The sequence below is a fragment of the Pholcus phalangioides genome, unplaced genomic scaffold (assembly GCF_987345545.1).
Source record: "Pholcus phalangioides strain wild (caught in Gottingen) unplaced genomic scaffold, Ppha-v1.0 ptg000009l_1, whole genome shotgun sequence".
Lineage (NCBI taxonomy): Eukaryota > Metazoa > Arthropoda > Arachnida > Araneae > Pholcidae > Pholcus > Pholcus phalangioides.
The window spans coordinates 26,708,019-26,728,385 of NW_028301602.1; the positions used below are offsets into that span (position 1 = coordinate 26,708,019).

At 35.7% G+C, this 20,367-nt stretch overlaps 2 protein-coding genes across 2 annotated transcripts; both read left to right on the forward strand.

The window, feature by feature from the left end:
• The first annotated feature begins 4,444 nt into the window (after positions 1–4,444).
• Positions 4,445–4,980, forward strand: LOC149082615 (chromatin accessibility complex protein 1-like). The gene has a single exon (XM_089235881.1). It carries the CDS (start codon positions 4,445–4,447, stop codon positions 4,802–4,804), a length of 360 nt encoding a protein of 119 aa, XP_089092007.1. The 3' UTR covers positions 4,805–4,980.
• Positions 4,684–20,036, forward strand: LOC149082616 (molecular chaperone MKKS-like). Its single transcript, XM_089235880.1, has 6 exons — positions 4,684–4,824; positions 7,873–7,998; positions 10,093–11,131; positions 13,614–13,789; positions 15,837–15,947; positions 19,123–20,036. Exons 3-6 carry the CDS (start codon positions 10,117–10,119, stop codon positions 19,558–19,560), a joined length of 1,740 nt encoding a protein of 579 aa, XP_089092006.1. The 5' UTR covers positions 4,684–4,824; positions 7,873–7,998; positions 10,093–10,116; the 3' UTR covers positions 19,561–20,036.
• The last annotated feature ends 331 nt before the right edge of the window (positions 20,037–20,367 follow it).

The window sequence follows — 20,367 nt, forward strand, 5'->3', positions numbered from 1 at the left end:
TGAAAATTCAGAATCACAGAATTTATGAAAATTCGGAATCGCAGAATTGATGAAAATTCAGAACCAACGAATTCATGAAAATTCAGAACTAACGAATTGATGAAAATTCAGATTCAACGAATTTATGAAAATTCAGAATCGCAGAATTGATGAAAATTCAGAATCAACGAATTGATGAAAATTCAGAATCCCAGAATTGATGAAAATTCAGAATCGCAGAATTGATGAAAATTCGGAATCGCAGAATTGATGAAAATTCAGAATCAACGAATTTATGAAAATTCAGAATCAACGAATTGATGAAAATTCAGAATCAACGAATTGATGAAAATTCAGAATCAACGAATTGATGAAAATTCAGAATCCCAGAATTGATGAAAATTCGGAATCGCAGAATTGATGAAAATTCGAATCGCAGAATTGATGAAAATTCAGAATCCCAGAATTGATGAAAATTCGGAATCGCAGAATTGATGAAAATTCAGAATCAACGAATTTATGAAAATTCAGAATCAACGAATTGATGAAAATTCAGAATCAACGAATTGATGAAAATTCAGAACCAACGAATTGATGAAAATTCAGAACCAACGAATTGATGAAAATTCAGAATCAACGAATTTATGAAAATTCCGAATCACGGAATTGATGAAAATTCAGAATCAACGAATTGATGAAAATTCAGAATCAACGAATTGATGAAAATTCAGAATCAACGAATTGATGAAAATTCAGAATCACAGAATTAATGAAAATTCAGAATCAACGAATTGATGAAAATTCAGAATCACAGAATTAATGAAAATTCAGAATCAACGAATTGATGAAAATTCAGAATCAACGAATTGATGAAAATTCAGAATCCCAGAATTGATGAAAATTCGAATCGCAGAATTGATGAAAATTCGAATCGCAGAATTGATGAAAATTCGAATCGCAGAATTGATGAAAATTCAGAATCAACGAATTTATGAAAATTCAGAATCGCAGAATTGATGAAAATTCAGAATCGCAGAATTGATGAAAATTCAGAATCCCAGAATTGATGAAAATTCGGAATCGCAGAATTGATGAAAATTCAGAATCAACGAATTTATGAAAATTCCGAATCAACGAATTTATGAAAATTCCGAATCAACGAATTGATGAAAATTCAGAATCAACGAATTTATGAAAATTCAGAATCAACGAATTGATGAAAATTCGAATCGCAGAATTGATGAAAATTCGAATCGCAGAATTGATGAAAATTCAGAATCAACGAATTTATGAAAATTCAGAATCACAGAATTGATGAAAATTCAGAATCCCAGAATTGATGAAAATTCAGAATCACAGAATTTATGAAAATTCGGAATCGCAGAATTGATGAAAATTCAGAACCAACGAATTGATGAAAATTCAGAACCAACGAATTGATGAAAATTCAGATTCAACGAATTTATGAAAATTCAGAATCGCAGAATTGATGAAAATTCAGAATCAACGAATTGATGAAAATTCAGAATCCCAGAATTGATGAAAATTCAGAATCGCAGAATTGATGAAAATTCGGAATAGCAGAATTGATGAAAATTCAGAATCAACGAATTTATGAAAATTCAGAATCAACGAATTTATGAAAATTCAGAATCAACGAATTTATGAAAATTCAGAATCAACGAATTGATGAAAATTCAGAATCAACGAATTGATGAAAATTCAGAATCAACGAATTTATGAAAATTCAGAATCCCAGAATTGATGAAAATTCGGAATCGCAGAATTGATGAAAATTCAGAATCAACGAATTTATGAAAATTCCGAATCAACGAATTGATGAAAATTCAGAATCAACGAATTGATGAAAATTCAAAGTTCGAGAATTTGCGAAAATTCAGAATTTATTTAGAAGGACAATTCCAGATATGGTGAGAATTCAGAATTTATGAAAAAAATAATTAAATAATTATATCTTTCCAGATGAAAAATGTAGATTTTTCTAGAACCGATGAAAATTCAGAAATTAGCATAATAACATTAGTGTGGCATTAGACATAATTATTCGATTTTCATTAATTATCATGTAAATTTGCGATCATCACAGCCTCTGGATGATAAATATGTTTTTTTTAAACTAATCTAAATCTCTGTGTGTTGGAAATGGATAAATTTGATTTGATTTGATTTGAATTTGGCGCATTTATTTTCCGATTATTAGAATTTGTGCTGTCATCTATTTATTTTTGAAGTATTCAGAAACGAAAATTCCACTCGAATACATTCGAACACTAGATGGCAGAAGGTGTTCCATATCTTCAATCAATCCAGCTTATGTAAGGTAACCATACGTCCCGTATTTCCCGGGACAGTACAGGTATTTTCTGTTTTTTTGGCCGTCCCGACTTTTTGGCAAAAGTGTCCCGGTTTTTCCCGTATTTTACACGAAGCCTAGTTGAATTTTTATTCATTATTGAAGTCAAAGATTGACATTATTTTTCAACTCATAAATTATTTTATGATAGTTACATCTATATATGAGAATACTAATCTCCCACATTTGCCTTGGTGAACGTTTTTTTTTTCGTGGAATACATTTTAATCTACTGCAATTTGCAGTAATGCATCATTTCCCGCCATTGTGATTGATCCGTAATTTCAACGTTATTTGGCAACTTTGTGTGGTTTTGGCGTCGTTTTTGGCGATAATTGGCGATGTGCCGTATTTTCCCGTATTTGGAATCCCAATGTCCCGTATTTCTCACGAGGAAATATGGTCAGCCTGAGCTTATGTTACTATATATTGTAATATATATCCAGCTTGAAATCTTTCAGTCAAATTTTGTTTCATCAAGTTCTCAACAGATAGCAAAATGAGGGAGGGATTGATGAAATTTGCGACCATATTTTATCACAAAAACAATATTGAACTGTCGTTGTCAATTGACAGTGAATGAATATTTTTCTTCATTTTTTTTTGACATAACACGTGAAAGTAGCGAAAATGTTCCAAAAATGACTGTCACACCAAGTATCCTTCCGAAGGTTGCTTGAAAGATTCCTTCTATACATAGGCTGACCATATTTCCTCGAGAGAAATACGGGAAATTGGAATTCCAAATACGGGAAAATACGGGACATCGCCAATAATTGCCAAGAATGACACCAAAAGTGAACAATGTTGCAAAATATTGCTGATATTACAGAGAATCGCAATGGCGGGAAACGAAGCATTACTGCAAATTGCAGTGGATTCCACGAAATAAAACGTTCACCAAGGCAAATATGAGAAATTAATGTTATTACTTGTAGTTTTAATTATCATAATATAATTTATGAGTTCAAAAATAATTTCAATCTTCAACTTCAATAAGAAATAAAAATCCAAGTAGGGGCCATGTAAAAACGGGAAAAACCGGGACACTTTTACCAAAAAGTCGGGATGGCTAGAAAAAGAAAGAAAACCGGGACTGTCCCGGGAAATACGGGACGTATGGTCACTTTATCCATACTTCCGTACTGTATACTGAAGAGAAAGAGATATTTCACCTATAGCCTATAGGTGAAATATAGGTCAGCCTATAGGCTGACCATATTTCCTCGAGAGAAATACGGGACATTGAGATTCCAAATACGGGGAAATACGGGACATCACCAAAAATGACGCCAAAACCGAGCAAAGTTGCCAAATATTGTTAAAATTACGGTAAAATCACAATGGCGGGAAATGAAACGTTACTACAAATTGCAGTGGATTAAAATGAATTTCACGAAAAAAACGTTCACCGAGACAAATGTGGGAGATAAATATTCTCATTTATAGTTGTAATTATCATAATATAGTTTATTAGTTGAAAAATAATTTCAATCTTTGACTTCAATAAAGAATAAAAATTCAAGTAAGCGTCGTGTAAAATACGGGAAAAACCGGGACACTTTTGCAAAAAAGTCGGGACGACCAAAAATACAGAATATACCGGGACTGTCCCGGGAAATACGGGACGTATGGTCACTTCACCTATAGGTGTTTTTTCATTTGACTGACAGATGGAAGTAAAAGTCCATGAAAAATCTATAATCAACAGACTCATATATAATTTGAATAACTTATAATTAAGAAATAATATATCATAATATAAGAGAAAATATATGAATCCACAATAAATCAAAATTTAAAGACCATCGATTAAAATTAATTTTTCATGCTTGTCAAAAACTCAATCATCATCAGCATCTTAACAAAATAAATCTTTTTTTCTGAATTTCTTCCTTAAACCCCTGTCTAACGCTAAAGTTTTTTAAGTCCATTCCTATTGCGTAACAAAAAAGTGCAATATTTGGAGGTGTTTTTTTTTTTTACAAGAGTTTTAGTTTGACTTTATTCGCCATTGTTTGCGTTGTGTAAGACAGAAAGAAACCCTATTATTGTGCTAGTGTCACGTCCGGCCGGTAGGCACTGGCAGAAATGGCTGAAAGAGGCCACAGGGACAAGTATATGAAGGCATCGCGACTTCCAGTCTCACGTGTCAAGACGATAATGCGCAGTTCTCCGGAGGTGACGAACCTCAGCCCGGACTCGATCTTTTTGGTGACGAAGGCTGCCGAAGTGTTCGTCGGGCATCTCGCTCAGAAGGCTTGGGAAAACAGCGGACGCACCAACAAGGTCGACTACTCGGACTTGGCGAGCGCCGTCAGCACCGAGGAGTACCTGTCGTTCCTGGTCGACATCATACCCAAGAAGATCACCGCCAAGGAGTACTTCAACATCCTCAAGAAAGTCGAGGCCAAGGAGGCCGAACTCCGACAACAGGATGATAACGCCTAATTTCCTTTAAAATCATTATAGTATGTGTCAGATGTACTCTTGTATCATGGATTCATTATACATGTTATGTGTGTGCACGTGTCATTTACTATATACTTCAGAGATGTCGCTGCTCAAACATTTTTCCTATTGATGTTTCATTTTACAATGCGATTATTATAAAATGATTGATTTTAGGTGGTTTGAATTTACTCTTATTTTCGAATAGAATCCTTTTTTTTTTATGTCGGTAAAAACTGAATTTAGTCACCCTTCTTGGGCGTCAAGACCTTGAGTTGCAACCTTGAGCATAACTTTGGCAAGTAAAAAAAAGTATTTCTACCGCTCCCCTATATTTCCCCACTGCAGTAATCCAACAGGTATCCACAATAGCCACACGTGCTCAAAAGCCACAGAATTGAACAAACGGTACACATACTGGTACTAATCAATTTTAAAAAAAATCGAAAATAAAATTTAACATTAAAAAAAAATTGCTGGGTTTTTGACGTTGCGAAGCCCAACAGAAGTAGTTTAATATTGTAAAAGCAAATCGGTGCTGAAAGAGGACTGTGAGCAGAATAGGGTAATTTTCCGTAAACATGGTCATTGTCAACGTGGCGGTAACTTTTTTCCACACAAAAATCGGAAGCCGTGATTGTGGAATCAGTGTTTGCTAGTTCTGGCAACCCTTTATTGAACCTCATCACTGGCTTGCTGTATGTCTTTTGGAAATGATAAAACAAAGAATTATGTCTATGTTTATAATTATGGGGGGGGGAGGATTTGTACAGTAACTAAGATGGTGGGATGACCGTGTTAACCTGCACAATTCCCGTATTTTTTTATATTATAAGTAGCACGATGTGATTATATTATTTTGTCATGACGGCTGGCATTGGGTGTGTTTCACTCGGGGATCCACCACTTTACGCAGCAAGTGTATCATGACCATTCACAGCAGAATAAAAAAGGTGATCTTCCGGTGATGACAATGCTTAATATCAGCTTCGAATGTTTGTGAAAAATAGAGAAATGAAGCTGAAATAATCTAAAAAAAGTAAGTAAGAGGGGGGGGGGGAACACTACTTATGATCAGGATTCTAACCCTGCCTCTGAAGCAGAATATTTAGCATTGTGTAGCAACGAGCCCTCAGCTGACTGAAAATGTTCTGCATATTAGTGTTTTCTGCACTGGAAAAATACTATTGTTGCTGGAGGTGGTTTTTTTTCCCATCATTTTTACCTTACTTGGCTGGTATGAAGTTTTCAGGCAAGGATGCACAATTAAGTAATGAGCACTAATGACAAAAGGGCCAAGTCCTCCTGACAAAAAAGAATTTAAAATGAGGCTTAAAATATAGCAGGTTGGCTTGAGAAATATTTTGAGTACCTATGAAAATTTTCGAAGAACTAAAGCACCAAGGTAAACTATGGGGGTATTCAATTTGGCACCTCAATCTTACAGAGTCAAAGCCTCTCTGAAATGCTTAATGTTCACAGAATACGGGTCTCATTGAGAAAAAAACTTGTATCATAGTACACGGGAGGGCTTGCTAAGTCCCAGGTCGCCATGGTGACTGAAAAAATAATAGCCCAAATATTTCTGCGATGTGATTACTAGCTTGGGCAAAAGAAAAATGCTTATCGCCTAAGATATTGGTTGAAAGAAAATGATTTGTCGATTCCTGAAGGTGAACTGCTTTTCTTTCCACAGATCTGTTTCAGCATCACATCCAGAGGAAAAATCAAAAACATCTCTTAATGCAATTGCCACCAGGAGGACAAATTTCTGTACAGCGCTTCAGACTAATATTGTATGTTAAAAATAAGGAAATTAAAAGTGTCTCTGGTGCATTGCTTAGTGCACTTGCCCTGTATGCAAGAGGCGTCAGGATTTGATTCCAGAGAGGAGACAAATCACTTTTTTTTCAACAATTTTTTTTGGCATAAAATCTGGAAAATCGTATCTCTCAGTATATTTTGGGCTGAAAAACATCTCTTTAGCGGTGATTCTTGTTTTAATAAATTACAAAACCTTGAGCTGGAAATAATGTAACAACCTTTGGTTTAACAGAATACATAATTAGAAACATTCTACACTTTCATTCCCCAACCAATTGTTGGACATAATACACATTTGCAGAGTATTGCTGCCACTGGAGGAGACTTGGTAATTTTCTCGACAAACATTATTCTAACTAACTCAAATTTGGTGTTATACTTAACATTATTAATGATGGCTGTAGCGTGCCTTGTCGGGGCAGAAATTTTCTTCTAGGCCCGTTTAAAAGGGAAAAAGTTATGCCAAATATACATTATTTGTGAGACTTCCCATTCAAGCCGGGTCCATGAGGGCAAATGCCCTGGTTGCCCTAGCCTAGTTATGGCCCTTATCAGTGACCCAAACTAATACATTTATTAAAATGAAAGATTCAGACACACTACTGCAAGGCTTGGCAAATCTCAGGAATGAGGTTTGTATGAGCACTAGAAAATTGGTAGTATGATCTTTCGTAACAGGTTGAAGAAGGTTCAGGTGGATCATGTGTGCGTGCGATGATTTTTCCTATCCGCGCCTGAGAGAAGGTAGTAGAGGCAGGCATCTCCTGCTGCAAATAGAGTGTAGGCAGGCATCTTCAGCTGCAAATGGAGCATAGGCAGGCAGATCCAGGATGATGTGTCAGAAGGGGTGAATTGTATAAGTTCTCTGAATAATCCTGTATTTTATGGGACACATTTTCCCCCACTCTTATTATTCGGCTCTCGACGATCACCCTTCCTTTCCCCCTATCGAAAAATATATTTAAATCAGTTATCACATGGCCATAGAATCTTCACTTTTAACCCTAGAATACTAACTCCGAAAAAAAAACCTATAAAAATTACATGTTAACTGTCTATATCTCTACGTTTCTGAGATGCAGAGTTAGTATTCTAGGGTTGAGGAGTTTTGTTAGTTAAATGATAACCCAAAGATTTTTCATCTCCTAAGTAAATTGTTTGTTCTGTACTGCTTTGAAATTGATGTAAAATTATGTGGTATTTTCATTTATCTGACTCATCATGGCGTTTTTTATTGGTTTTAGGCTATATTCTCCCCTCCAATCAATGTTTACTATATCTTCTATGAAAGACCAGATTCTCTCAAGATACATTAACAATCCTACAATGTCTATGGCTTGATGTCAATTAATACTTAAAGCAACTGAAAGGTAAAGAATGTCATTTTTGCTGGATTGAAAGTGTGTAATCCTTGTATCGTTCCTGTGATTTTGTTCAGAAATACACTTATTCAAAACTGTTATCAAACACACAGATGCAGGGGTCTGGGCAGCCGAAATTTGTGTCTATTTTCTGGACCCTTTACAAAATTCCAAATCTGAAAAATTTGCCATTTGCAAAATACAAATTAATGGAACGAAAAGTTTTAAATTTAATTGCTTTTTTGTACGAAACTCATTTATTTATATAATTAATTCACGAAAAGCAACTCATGATGTTGCACTCGTATCAGGATGCAGATATTCATACACAAAATTTAAGCAAAACAGAAATAAGTGCCGAGCAATAATAGTTATATACATATATAACAATTATCGGAACAGATACCTTCAGGAAAGGCTACATATCAAAAGCCGGAAGATGCTTAAAATACAAAGAATATGTAGGGAACACAGGAACATGTCTGACAATAGGCTATTCCAAACTCTACCCACCCCATATAAGGAGTACTTTGGGCAGTTTTTTCTTGCAAAAGGGATATGTATATATGTTACCGCTAAAGCTCGAAAGCCGTTAATGTGCACATTACCTAGCTAATCTGCAGATTAACTGATTTGATACCTAGATAATCTGTAGAATAACTTATTTCTGCACTTTAGAGGTAACATATACACAATGAATGGCTTTTGACAAGCAGAGTTTGTCAGTTGCATTATCTCTGAGAAAGGTGAAGTATATGTGAGATCAGGAATTATTTGTACATGATGCGTATGTCGATATCAAGGCAGTGCCATTGCAAAGAATGTTCACTTGAAAACCTCGAACATTTGCAATGGGAACGGTTGTATAAGTAAGACAAATACTTAGCGAATAGTTTCTGAGTTTGTTAAAGGTTCTTTTGATATGATTTTCAACAATGGAATTTATTGAATCTTATAGCAATCAATTGATATTTAATTTCTCTATGCAAGGAGGATGATTCTACATGACCATCGCATCCTCGTCTACAACAAGTATACATACCAATACAAAACAGAGTATAGAAAGGAGAAAAGAGGAACTGAAGCTAAAGAGCGTGGGTGATCTTTTCCTGGAACGTTGTTGAGAGAGAGAGAGGCCCCTTCTGGGTGGTTTATCCTTCGTCTTCCCCAGTGTTTTGCAGCGAAGTCTTCAAAACAGCTTCAACCTAGTTCACGACCAATCTTTCAAGAACTTTGAACAAATCGGAATAAAAATTTAGACAAATTCAGTAATTTGACAATTCTGACAAATTTCTTAGGAGTCCAGCATTGTTTTTCCCAAGAAAAAAAAAATCATAAATATTGTATTTTCGACTTTTTGAGACCTAATGACCCCCTTTTCATGTTAGAAGACACAGTGATTATAAAATCGGAAAATTTTGTCATTATTTGACTCTGACTTGGCAATTGTGCATAGGAAATTTTAGGTGCCAATGATGATTTTTTAGCCACCACGGCAACTTGGTGTCTGGGATTTGTCCAGCATTGCTGTAAAATAAGCTGCACGTTCTATCAAAAGCAATGTGTTGTTCTTTAATGTGCGTGTGATTGTAGGTGATATAGTGCCATTTCACGTTCTAAGGGAGGAAGTGTCATAGTGACTGACTTGCATCGACCTGGGTTCAAGCCCCACCATTGCCACAGTAAATTGGTGGTCGGCTGAAGTTGGTTTTCTGTTATTCCCAGCTTTGAGGCGCAAATGCAAGCCGATCTCCCCATTTAAGAGTCTGGCTACAGAGAGCAACAGTCCTATAAACAATACAGGTATTCAGTCATTATACTTCACTTCTGAAATATAGATGGCAGCTCTGAAAAATCTGACGCAACACTAGATACACACTCAGACTATTAGGTACACACACTTACACGTCTGGCACAGCTCACTAGGTAGTAAATTGCCCATGGCGATAGACTTGAGTTGTGCTTGGTTCGAAAAAAAAATTCTAAGGTAGGAGTCCTTATAATAAGAAACAGTACTGCGGTCACCACATGATTATACAAACTGACTCATTTTTTGTGAACTTCATTACTTCTCGTCATTGAATTTTTTAATTAATGTTTCAGGTTGTGATATTCAAAGATAAAGATATGGCTGAATCTTCCGTTGCACCTGCACAAATTTTCCAATCAGAAATAGTGGTAGCACCTTTACGATTCACACCAAACATATCAGCGATTGACACCTTCCTGAGCATTTTGAAAACTTCGATCGGACCAAATGGCAAATTAAAAATGATTCAAAATTTTCCGGGCTCACATGTAACTGTGACATCATCATCATCAAGACTATTTCACATTGTTCCGGTGAAGAATTTGATTGTGAAATTCATCATCGCTGCAGTGAATGCTCATTTGAAACATTTCAGAGATGGTGGTTTGTATTGTGCATTGCTTACGATGTACTTACTGAGAAATGCAGAAAAAACTGACATAGACCCTATAATTATCAGTACCTTGTACAAAGAGTATGGAAAAATATTTTATGATGTATTAAATTCATCTCACAAACTTTTCTCGGGTAGTGTTGAATTGTCGAACATGAATAACCTGCTCTCTGTTATAAGGACTACAATTTCATCAAAACCAGGTTGTACCATTAAGGAATGTGAAAAAGAACATTTGACATTACTGTTGATCAAGGCATTCGTGAACTCAATTCCAGAATTCTCAGAAATGCATCCTGTCATCATGAGGCATAGCATTGTTTTCTATGCAAACTGTGGCCGTTCACCAAATCACTCAAGATTGTTGAATGGCCTGCTGTTGAAAACCGGAGATGCCAGCCAAAAATTGATCTCAAAATTCAATGAAATCTTTAAATCATCAAATAAGATTTTTAAATTGGCTGTATTTTCAGTCGATTTATCTGGTGGCAGCGACTCAATTCCGGGTAATCTGAAAGAGGATTCTTTGGTTTCAATTAAGAACGAAGTAGCCTTGCATCTCCAGAAAATAGCTGTGAAATTGATTTGTGATGGCGCTGAGGTAGTCTTATGCCAAAAGGGAATAGAGCATGATATGCGACAACAGCTAGAGGATAATGAAGTATTAGTGATCGAACGGTTAGGTGTGGAATTGACGACTAATTTGCAACATATGACAGGTATATACATTGAATGATAATTGATTTGATAATCTTATTTTTTTTTTTGCTCCACCACGGGTCTGGAAAAATTAAAATATTTTCGGTGCTAGCCAAATTTCTTGAGAGTCAAGCATTTTGTGTTTTGAAAGTGGAATGATCTGAAATAACATTTTTTTAGACTTTTCGAGGTCATATGATTTCCAAAAACTTTGGGTTGTCTTCAGACTCCAATTAAGCAATGGTACGTAAGAAATTTTATGTGCTGATGCCAATTTTTTAGTTGCGATGGTGACCGGTTGCTTGAAATTTATAAACCCTGGTTCATATTGAAATGTGTAAATACCATGTAGCGTGCATATGCAACCCTCTTTTCCCCAAAAATCGCGTCCTAAAAATAGGGGGTGGTTCTACATGGATATTGTTATAGATATTAACAAATTATTCAGTTCCTTGAAATTTATGCGATCAGGGCCACAACTAGATGTTTGTTCACCCCTTGTAATGTTGAAGGAGAGGTTTCAGAATGAAATTGCGCCCCCCTCGTGTCCAGGGCACGAAACCCGCCTGCTACCCCCTAGTTGTGGCCGTGTATGCAATATTTGATATTTAATGTATGCCGCTGTGGTGGTTGAGTGGTTATAGTGACGGACTCGCGATGCGAGGATCCGGGTTCGAACCCCACAGTGGTGGTCGGCTGAAGTTGGTTTTCTGTGGTTCTCAACTTCAAGGCGCAAATGCGAGCCGATCTCCCCGTTAAAAAGTCTCGCCACAGAGAGCAACAGTCCTACAACGATAAATCATTCAATCATAACACTTCACTCATAGTTAGAAAAACTGGTGGCAGATGGCAGCACTACACATAACAAGCATTACAGAGAAACAAAAAACTTCACGTCAGGTTTCACTACACGTACACGCACATTCCTGCATGTACCGATTCGTTGGGGGTTCCGCGGGGGGGGGGGGCGGGGTGCATGTGTGGTGTAGCAGTAGTAGGTAGGGCCTCCAAAAAATGGCTCGGGGATCCATGATGTTCTTAAGTCAGCCACCTCGTTGGGCAATTTGCCCGTTGTGGCGTTGTATTTGTATTTGTAAGTGAAGAACTTGTTGCATGGTGAGAAGCAATTATAATAAAGGTAATAAGCTGTAATAAAGACATAAGTAAACAAATGAAAGTCATAAGCAGCGCAATACAAAACTCAGAAATTTGCTGTACAACAATGGATGCAAACAGAATCGATTATCACACAGCTCTCTGTATTTTGTAATTCCAAAAATAAAATTATACATTTTAAACAGGTTTAAAATAGCAAAATTTAACAAATCAATGTTATTACCAATGTACATAGATCTTATATCAGAATAGAAGGATCAAGAGTTAGCAGTACACGAGACTAAGTTTCTGTCTCCAGATTGTTTGAAATTGACGGTGCAAATAGCCTGGGGTTTAATCCTGAGAAATTTTACCTTTAATAAAGGAATCTAAGTTGTGTATTAGGCTTGTCTCTCATCCAAATATCAGTTTCACCTTTTATAGTACAAACATACAAAATATATTTTTGATGATGTAGAAAATTTGAGGAATTCACAATTCTTGACACATCAGTCTGAGCAATTTGATTTAACAGTATTTAGGATCGATGGCAAATAAAATTTAATGTCTCTACGTTCAGGTGTGGATATGAATATGACAGAGAAATGGAAATCCACAGTCTCCAAATATATATAATCCAATCAGGAGTTTACAATCAGAGTGACTGGTGATGGTAATGAACTTGTTGATGTAGCTGATTGCGATGTATTTAATGAGAGTGATGAGGAATATAATGGTTTCTGTGAGGAATGAAAATTATCTTATTTTAAATAAAAAATATCTGCAATGAGAACATTTTTTCAAATTTTTTTAGCCCAAGTAATCGGGGAGTGGGGGGGGGGGGTGTCTTTAATCACATTAAAATATGGTAATAGCTTAATAAATACAAATACAAGGCCAAAACAGGCGAAATTCCCAATGAGGTGACTGAGAGAAAGATCCCAGTCATAACAAATATGGATGTCATATGTTTCTAAAATACAGCTGCCCAATTCAAAATATAATCATAAAAGACTATGTATGTATAAATCATAAAATGTAAACATTGTCCATGAAAAATATTTATGGTTGTTTAGATTGGAATCACATCATTAAATTTCAGTGCCTAAATTTCTGCCTTTTATTTTTACTAACATTAGCACACAGATAAAGTGATTGGTTGTACTGTGCTTTCAGTATACCAAACTTTTTCTTTGTCTCCTGAGTTCTCACATAACCCATATAACTAAGGGTTATTATAAAATTTTATCAGTTTATTTCAATACAAGGCAATCTTTGGCATAAACACAACATGTGTGTGCACATTTAATGAATCTTCCACTGTGTTCTACTCTGTGTTATAGCTGCTATTTTTGAAAGGTTTATTGTTGTGTTTTGCATCTCAATAATTTTAATAATTTTCAATAGGTTCTGTTCCAGTTTCGTCTCTGTCTGATGTAACAAGCATTACATATGGTTTTGCATCATCTTTCGAATCCATGGATATTGGAAATAAAAGTTATGTGCTGATCCAGGATGATGACAGACCTTTTCAAACTGTACTATTATGTCATTCAGATGAAGAAGCCTTAGATGAAATGCAGGCAAGATTTTTTTTGAAGCATTTATTGGCAACAGCTTGATGATTTTTTTCATCTACAGTTGTTATTTTCACAAATCTGTGCACGCTTGAACAATGAGTTCTTAAATGGAAAAGACGTTGAACAAATTGCATATTGTTTTAGGACCGGGTGACTAGTTTGTTGATCAGTTGAAAGTAGACATGTCAGTTCAGGCTAAACTACAAAGAATGGTTTGTATGGCCATCTCTGGCTGTATGAAAACCACTCACTCCTACTGAAGCACTCAAACTTTTACTCTGGATGTATCCTCTACACATGCATATAGAGGCTTAAGCAATCATCTGTTTGAAAAGATTCAAGAATTTGGATCATCGGAAAGAGTACTCACAGTACTTATTTTGGGGTGGTCTTGATGTAAATATTACACAGCATTCATATCTCAACATGGCAAGTGATGACATGCTTTCCAAATTTGCATTTAATAAGCCTTATATGGTTCAGTTCCCTTCTAGGGAAGACTGGGGCATTGCTCCTACTCACAGTGATAGAAATCTTATTTGGTATACTGATGGCTCTATGCTTGGAAACAGTCCGGAGCTAGAGTATGCTGTCCTGGAGATGGTACAGTTATATCCTTTAGGTGACTACACCACTGTTTTTCAGGTTGAAATCTTTGCAATTCTCATGTGTTGTAAAATTTGCATGGATAGAGGTTTTAGTAGAAGATGCATTTTTATATGTTCCAATAGTCAGGCTGCACTGATGGCTCTTCAGAAGTCTGAAATCACTTCTCATGTGATCTGGGAGTGTTACACTGTGCTCTGTAATTTATCCAACAACAACAGAGTCAAGCTTTGCTGGGTACCGAGTCATTCAGGTATCTCAAGTAATAAATTGACTGACAAGCTGGCTGGAAGGGGTTCTGGGACTCCGTTCATTGGTCTTGAGCCCAGCTTTGGGCATTCCATGGGAAATCGATCAGAAATACTGTTTTCAACTCATTCAAAAGAAAACAGTACCAAGATTGGCTGAACACTGATGGTCAGCGACAGGCAAAAGAGATAAATTGTGACTCTGCTCTAGTTTTAGGCAGAAGGATCTGATGAAGGTCAGCAAAAATGGTATTCGTATAGCTGTTGGTCTACTTACTGGCCACTGTACTCTTAAAAGGCATCTTAATGTCATAGGAGTTAGTAGTGACTCAACCTGTAAAGGTTGTTTATATAAGGAAGAAACGGCTACTTGCTTTCTTTGTGAATGTGATATGTGCTCTGCACACAGGTTTGAGCACTTGAGTCGTCATTTGATTGAACCATGGGAGCGGTAAGACATTCCTATTAGAACTCTGCTGAGCTTTGCTTCAGCTACAGGTCTCTATTAAAGACTTCTATTTTCTTTTGGGGATAGTACAATAGACCTCTGTTTGCAATGCTAGGTTTTGTTGAACCACCCACCCATAAGTCTATGTCTAACGTAATAAAATTCAACACACTCTTTCTTTCTCTCTGTGTGTTGATCACAGTATTTACTTGATTCTTATTTGTGAGCAAGGACTAACAAAGACTGTTTTTCTGGTTTTTGTTTTTTTTTCAAGATTAATTCTATGAATTCTCTGTTAGGTAGTGTTCCAACTGCTTATATAATCTACATAAGTTATAAATGATGCTCATATGAGTATCTTGCTTTTGCTAAAAATTTAACATTTGTAGCATTTTAATTGTATGTATTGTATTGAACAAAAATTGTTTTCTTACTTAAGCAAGATATGCAGCCAATTTTCACTAGATTGTATATCTAGATTCATCTCTAGATTTTATAAAAAATTCAAAATGCTTTTAGGTATAATTCCCTTGCATGTATTCCAAATAATATTCTTTAGAGCTGTTTACTCGAACCATTTCTGTGATAAAATTATTCTTTCATGTGAATACATTTTAGAAAACCCAAAGTTCAAAATTCTTGTCTGCATTCTCAATTCTTAGCTATTCAGAATGAATGATTCGTCTCTATTGTAAGTGAAATTAAAAGTGTCTCACAGAAGTTTTGAACTGCATTTTCTGCTTTGCAGGTTGTCTGTAAACAAGCCATGGATACTCTGTATCGACTTGTAAAAGATCCTCGTGTTTGCTGCGGGGGAGGGTGTACTGATATTTGCATATCACAACTGATGAAAAAAGAGGTTTGTGGCCATCTCATCTTCTAATTACTATGCTGAATTTGAACATTATTATCATTCAAATAAAAATTTCATTTCATTGATGCTAACTTGATATTTTACTCATGCATAATGTTCATTTACAGTCAGACTTGTTGTGGTGATAATGTGATCAATGTCTTAGAAGTATATGTATTGTTTAAATAAGGTCAAGTATGTTTAATGTTTTTACTTACACATCATTACCAGACACTTTAAAATTTTTATGCAACAATTAGAAGAACATCAACCCTTTTTGGCCCTATGTCAAGGTAGAACAGAAATTAAGAAAAAAATTATATTTAATTGTTATAATGACCTCCATACGATTACAGGAAGACTCCTTGCTAAATTGGTTTCTCAACAAAACTTGTGAGCTATTCAAAAAATGCAATAGCTAGCATCCAGGTGCCTTCCTGTAATCATGATTGCTGGGTGCGCTATAAAGTATAACTTATTAAAACCAGAGTACCTAAAAACCTCTAAGCTCAAAAGTCGAACCCTGTTTTGTAGTGCCCCCTGATGTGCCAAACCTGCTTAGCACCAGAAATTTTCAATGAACAAATCTTTCATTTCAAGACCTTACACATGTAAAACCCATGTTCAATAAAATGTCAAACTCGTCATAGTGCCAGAATTCTGCAAAATAAATGGTGCATTAAATCGGTGTTTGACTACTATCTAGCCTGAGAGCTTTGTTTTTAAACGTTCATCCAATCACGTTGTTTTTTATTTTTCATTTGTAAAGAGGTATACATGGCCTAAGTTTCCATGGTATATTCAATGGATTTGAGTAACCACAAAGACTGACATCCAAAGATCCAAAGAAATTGTGAAAACAATCATATACCATGATTCGCTTGCTTATAATCTGTGGCATTGTGTATAATTTGCACATGCAAGTTTTGCTGTTGGGAGAAAAAAGTGCTCTTTTATATATAACTCATAGCAACAGTTCATCTCTGAATGAAATATCACTACATGAATGTCCATTAACATATTGTGTGAAATAAAAGAACCACCTACAACATTTTAATTCAAACATACACAAAATAAGATTAGATCCTTAGTAAATCTTGATGTCAGTATTCTGGTACCATTCAAAAATTCGAATATAATGCTCGGTTTCATTCTCAAAAAAGGTCTTTTCACATTCTCCTTAAGTGATCCTTCCACTTTTCCGGGACTAGGTTCATCCTGGATTGGAGTATGTAGTCAGGTTTTGGAGACCATACTTACAGCCGGGCATTGCCTTAGTCGAGGGGTTGCAGAGAAGAGCCATGCATGCTCTTGATCGCACATAGGGCTTAAGCTATGAAGAAAGACTTGCTTTTTTAAAAATGTTTGCATTGGAAGAGTGCAGGTGTCAGGGGGGGGGGATTTGATCCCGTTGTTTAAAATTTTCAATGCGACGGATAAAGTTGACCACACACACACATAAGTTATTAATACATCTTCAATCAACTGCTTTGACAAGGGAACACCAGTATCGATTGGTAAGGGACAATTCTAGGTTGAGGTGTTACAGGGAGTTTTTCCCTTATAGGGCTGGGAATAAATTTAATAGCTTACCTCTGGGGGTTGAGAATTCTAACACAATTACATGTTTAAAAAGAAATACGATGAACATATTCAATCGAGAAGCTATCCATACTTTTATGAGATAACCATAATTTTTTATGGGCCCAGTATATTTATATTTTATCATAATTAGTTTTTTATTGCTCAAAGGGTTGCTGTATTTTTGATATAGTTTAGATATTTATTCGACATCTATATTTTTTTATGGGCATCTTTTTTCAGCCACGTCATTGGATATTTTGTCTGTTGTAGCCTTTGTGTTTGTATTTATTGTATTCTGTATTTGAAAAAATCTCTCTCTCTTAAAGAAGGGGTTGTTGATCACGTTTCTAGGGGGGGAAGGAAAAATGTTATTCTCTCTCCTCCTACTTGCTTCTGTAAGTCATATTTTTATTCCAACCTGAAAGCAAGAAAAAAGAAAAGTTGTAGGTAATATGCAGCAAATTATAATCCTCTTCAAGAAATTCAAATTTTTTTAATGTATGTTCACCAGATTCTAAGAGTCTAAGAGGCCATTCAAGTATTACGTCAGCATTGATGTGTGGGGAGTGGGTTTTCGATTTGTTGATTTTTTTTTATGACAAGGGGAGGGGTTGGATAATGCTTACGTCATCAACCACCCTTTATGAAAATATGAAACATTCTTAATGGCATCTTACTCTGTGCGCCAAAAATGAGAAAAACCTTTCGATAGTTTCTGCACACTTGAAGTAACATCCCCCCCATTAATAAGTGTCCTACAGAACCACTTTAGTCCGGGCCACTTAAGTGATCTGAAACTGTGCCACGCATCCCTCAAATGATCCGTAATTATATGCTGCGGATCACTTAAATAATCTGAGAATGTGCCGTGGGTAACTTGAGTGATGTAGAACCGCACTGGGGGGGGGGGCACTTAAGTGCTCTAAAACTATGTCACATGTCACTCAAGGGATCTCTGTGTCACGGATCACTTAAATGTTCTGGAACTGTGTCCCAGGTCATTTAAGTGATCTGAAAATGTGCCACGGCCATTTAAATGCTCTGGAATTGTACCACGGGACACTTAAGCGTTCTGTAAATGTGCTGCTTCGTTCATTTTTAGAAAATTAGGTTTGAGGAGGGCAGGCCGCATCGATAACCCCCAGGGCCATATTTGGTCCAAGTGCCTTTATGCGATTTATCATTATATGGCTTAGAGGGCAAGTCGCTATGAATTTATTAAAGGTAAATTTTGAGTTCATAGCCTTCAAATAACATTGAAATTAACAGAAATTGATTATAACATCATATAAAGGTATTTCCTTCAGAAATTTCAATTAAAAAATTTTTTTGCATTAAAAACTAAATTTTTGATCGTTGGGGGGGGGGCGGATACAGAGGGGAGAGCTGATGAAGAAGATTTGCTGACAAGGGGGGGTCAAAAATGGCTAAAAATTTGCTTACATAGTACTTGAACGGCCCCTAAGCAAGAAATTATGGTAGCCTAGAATGTTCTGCTTTTGTTAATTGTTGACAGATTATCTCTGTTATTATTGTCAAAATATTTTTTCAAATATTTAAGTATAATTATTTTGTTTATTCTCATCTTCTGTGTTAGGTTTTGAACAGAGCTACAGATTTAGCTGGTGTTGCAAGTTGCATGTACTCGGATGTTCTTGGTGCTCTTGAAATCTTTACAGAATCTCTAACCGATGTTGCTCTATCACTTTATAACAAACCAAGGTTCTCATTTGTTACTGACAAAAAATATAGACATTTATGGGAAATGAATGGAAGCGAAACTCCATCGGAAGACACAAGTTGCAAATGTGGGAGGTATATAGCTTCCAACATTGATCCTTCCGAATGGATATTTTTCACCAAAAATGAACCCATACCTACATTTCCATTGTTATCAGAAGAAGTGCTTAATTACTCTCAAGAATTCCCTTTAATTCCTGATGAGCTTGCTGTAAAAATCAATTCTTCCATATGTGCATTTGAGACCTCGTCATCTTTGCTGCAAATAGGTTTGTGTATTGTATCTGACTGCTGAATTGAGCCAAAATGGTCTTTCAATTTCTGGTTTTGCATTATTGCTCTATAACAGGCTTCAAAGGTGTTGATTTGTTATTCTGTTCTTTTCTGTGAGAAAACTTGTTGGCTAAAGTCAGTGCTTGACAAATAAAAAAAAAATAAAAAAAAATTCAAGTAGTAACAAAATGTCTTTGGAGAGATTTTTTTTTCATGAAAAACCGTCCAGAATAATCCTTTTCGTTAGGGGGGGGGGGGTGCTTGGTGATCATTGTCTGCATTGGTAGATACACTGTTATAAATTATAAACATTTTGTATTGTTCTAAGTCGTCAAAATAAATTTGCGTACTGGTGATAAATGCTTTCTGTCGTCATGACAACCTGACGCAGAGACATGTGTATGTGATGCCTTAAGGAGTTTGATATAAGTGGTAATAAATTGCTGCTTCAAGTTGTAAAACAAGCATGATCATTGAAATAAATTTATTTGTTTGTTACTCTTGATTATTCATTTTCTAATTCATGTGGGAATTAAGTTGTCTAATTAAATTGATGTGATTGGTTTCTTACCTTTATCTCTTCGTGCGTTTCAATTTGTATTTTTGTTCCAGAAAGAATCAATTTTGTGTGAAAATGTTAAGCAAATATTTTTCTCGAAATTGAAAATAACTGGCTAATGAATCAGACACATTTGAGTATTCTCCATATTTATAATCGGATAAGGATTTTTCCTCCCTTGTAGCAGAGAGAGAGAGAGAGAGAATTCCTTTGAATTTTAATCTGTCTAAATGACTAAAATTAATCCTATGATACTAAAAATTTCAATCA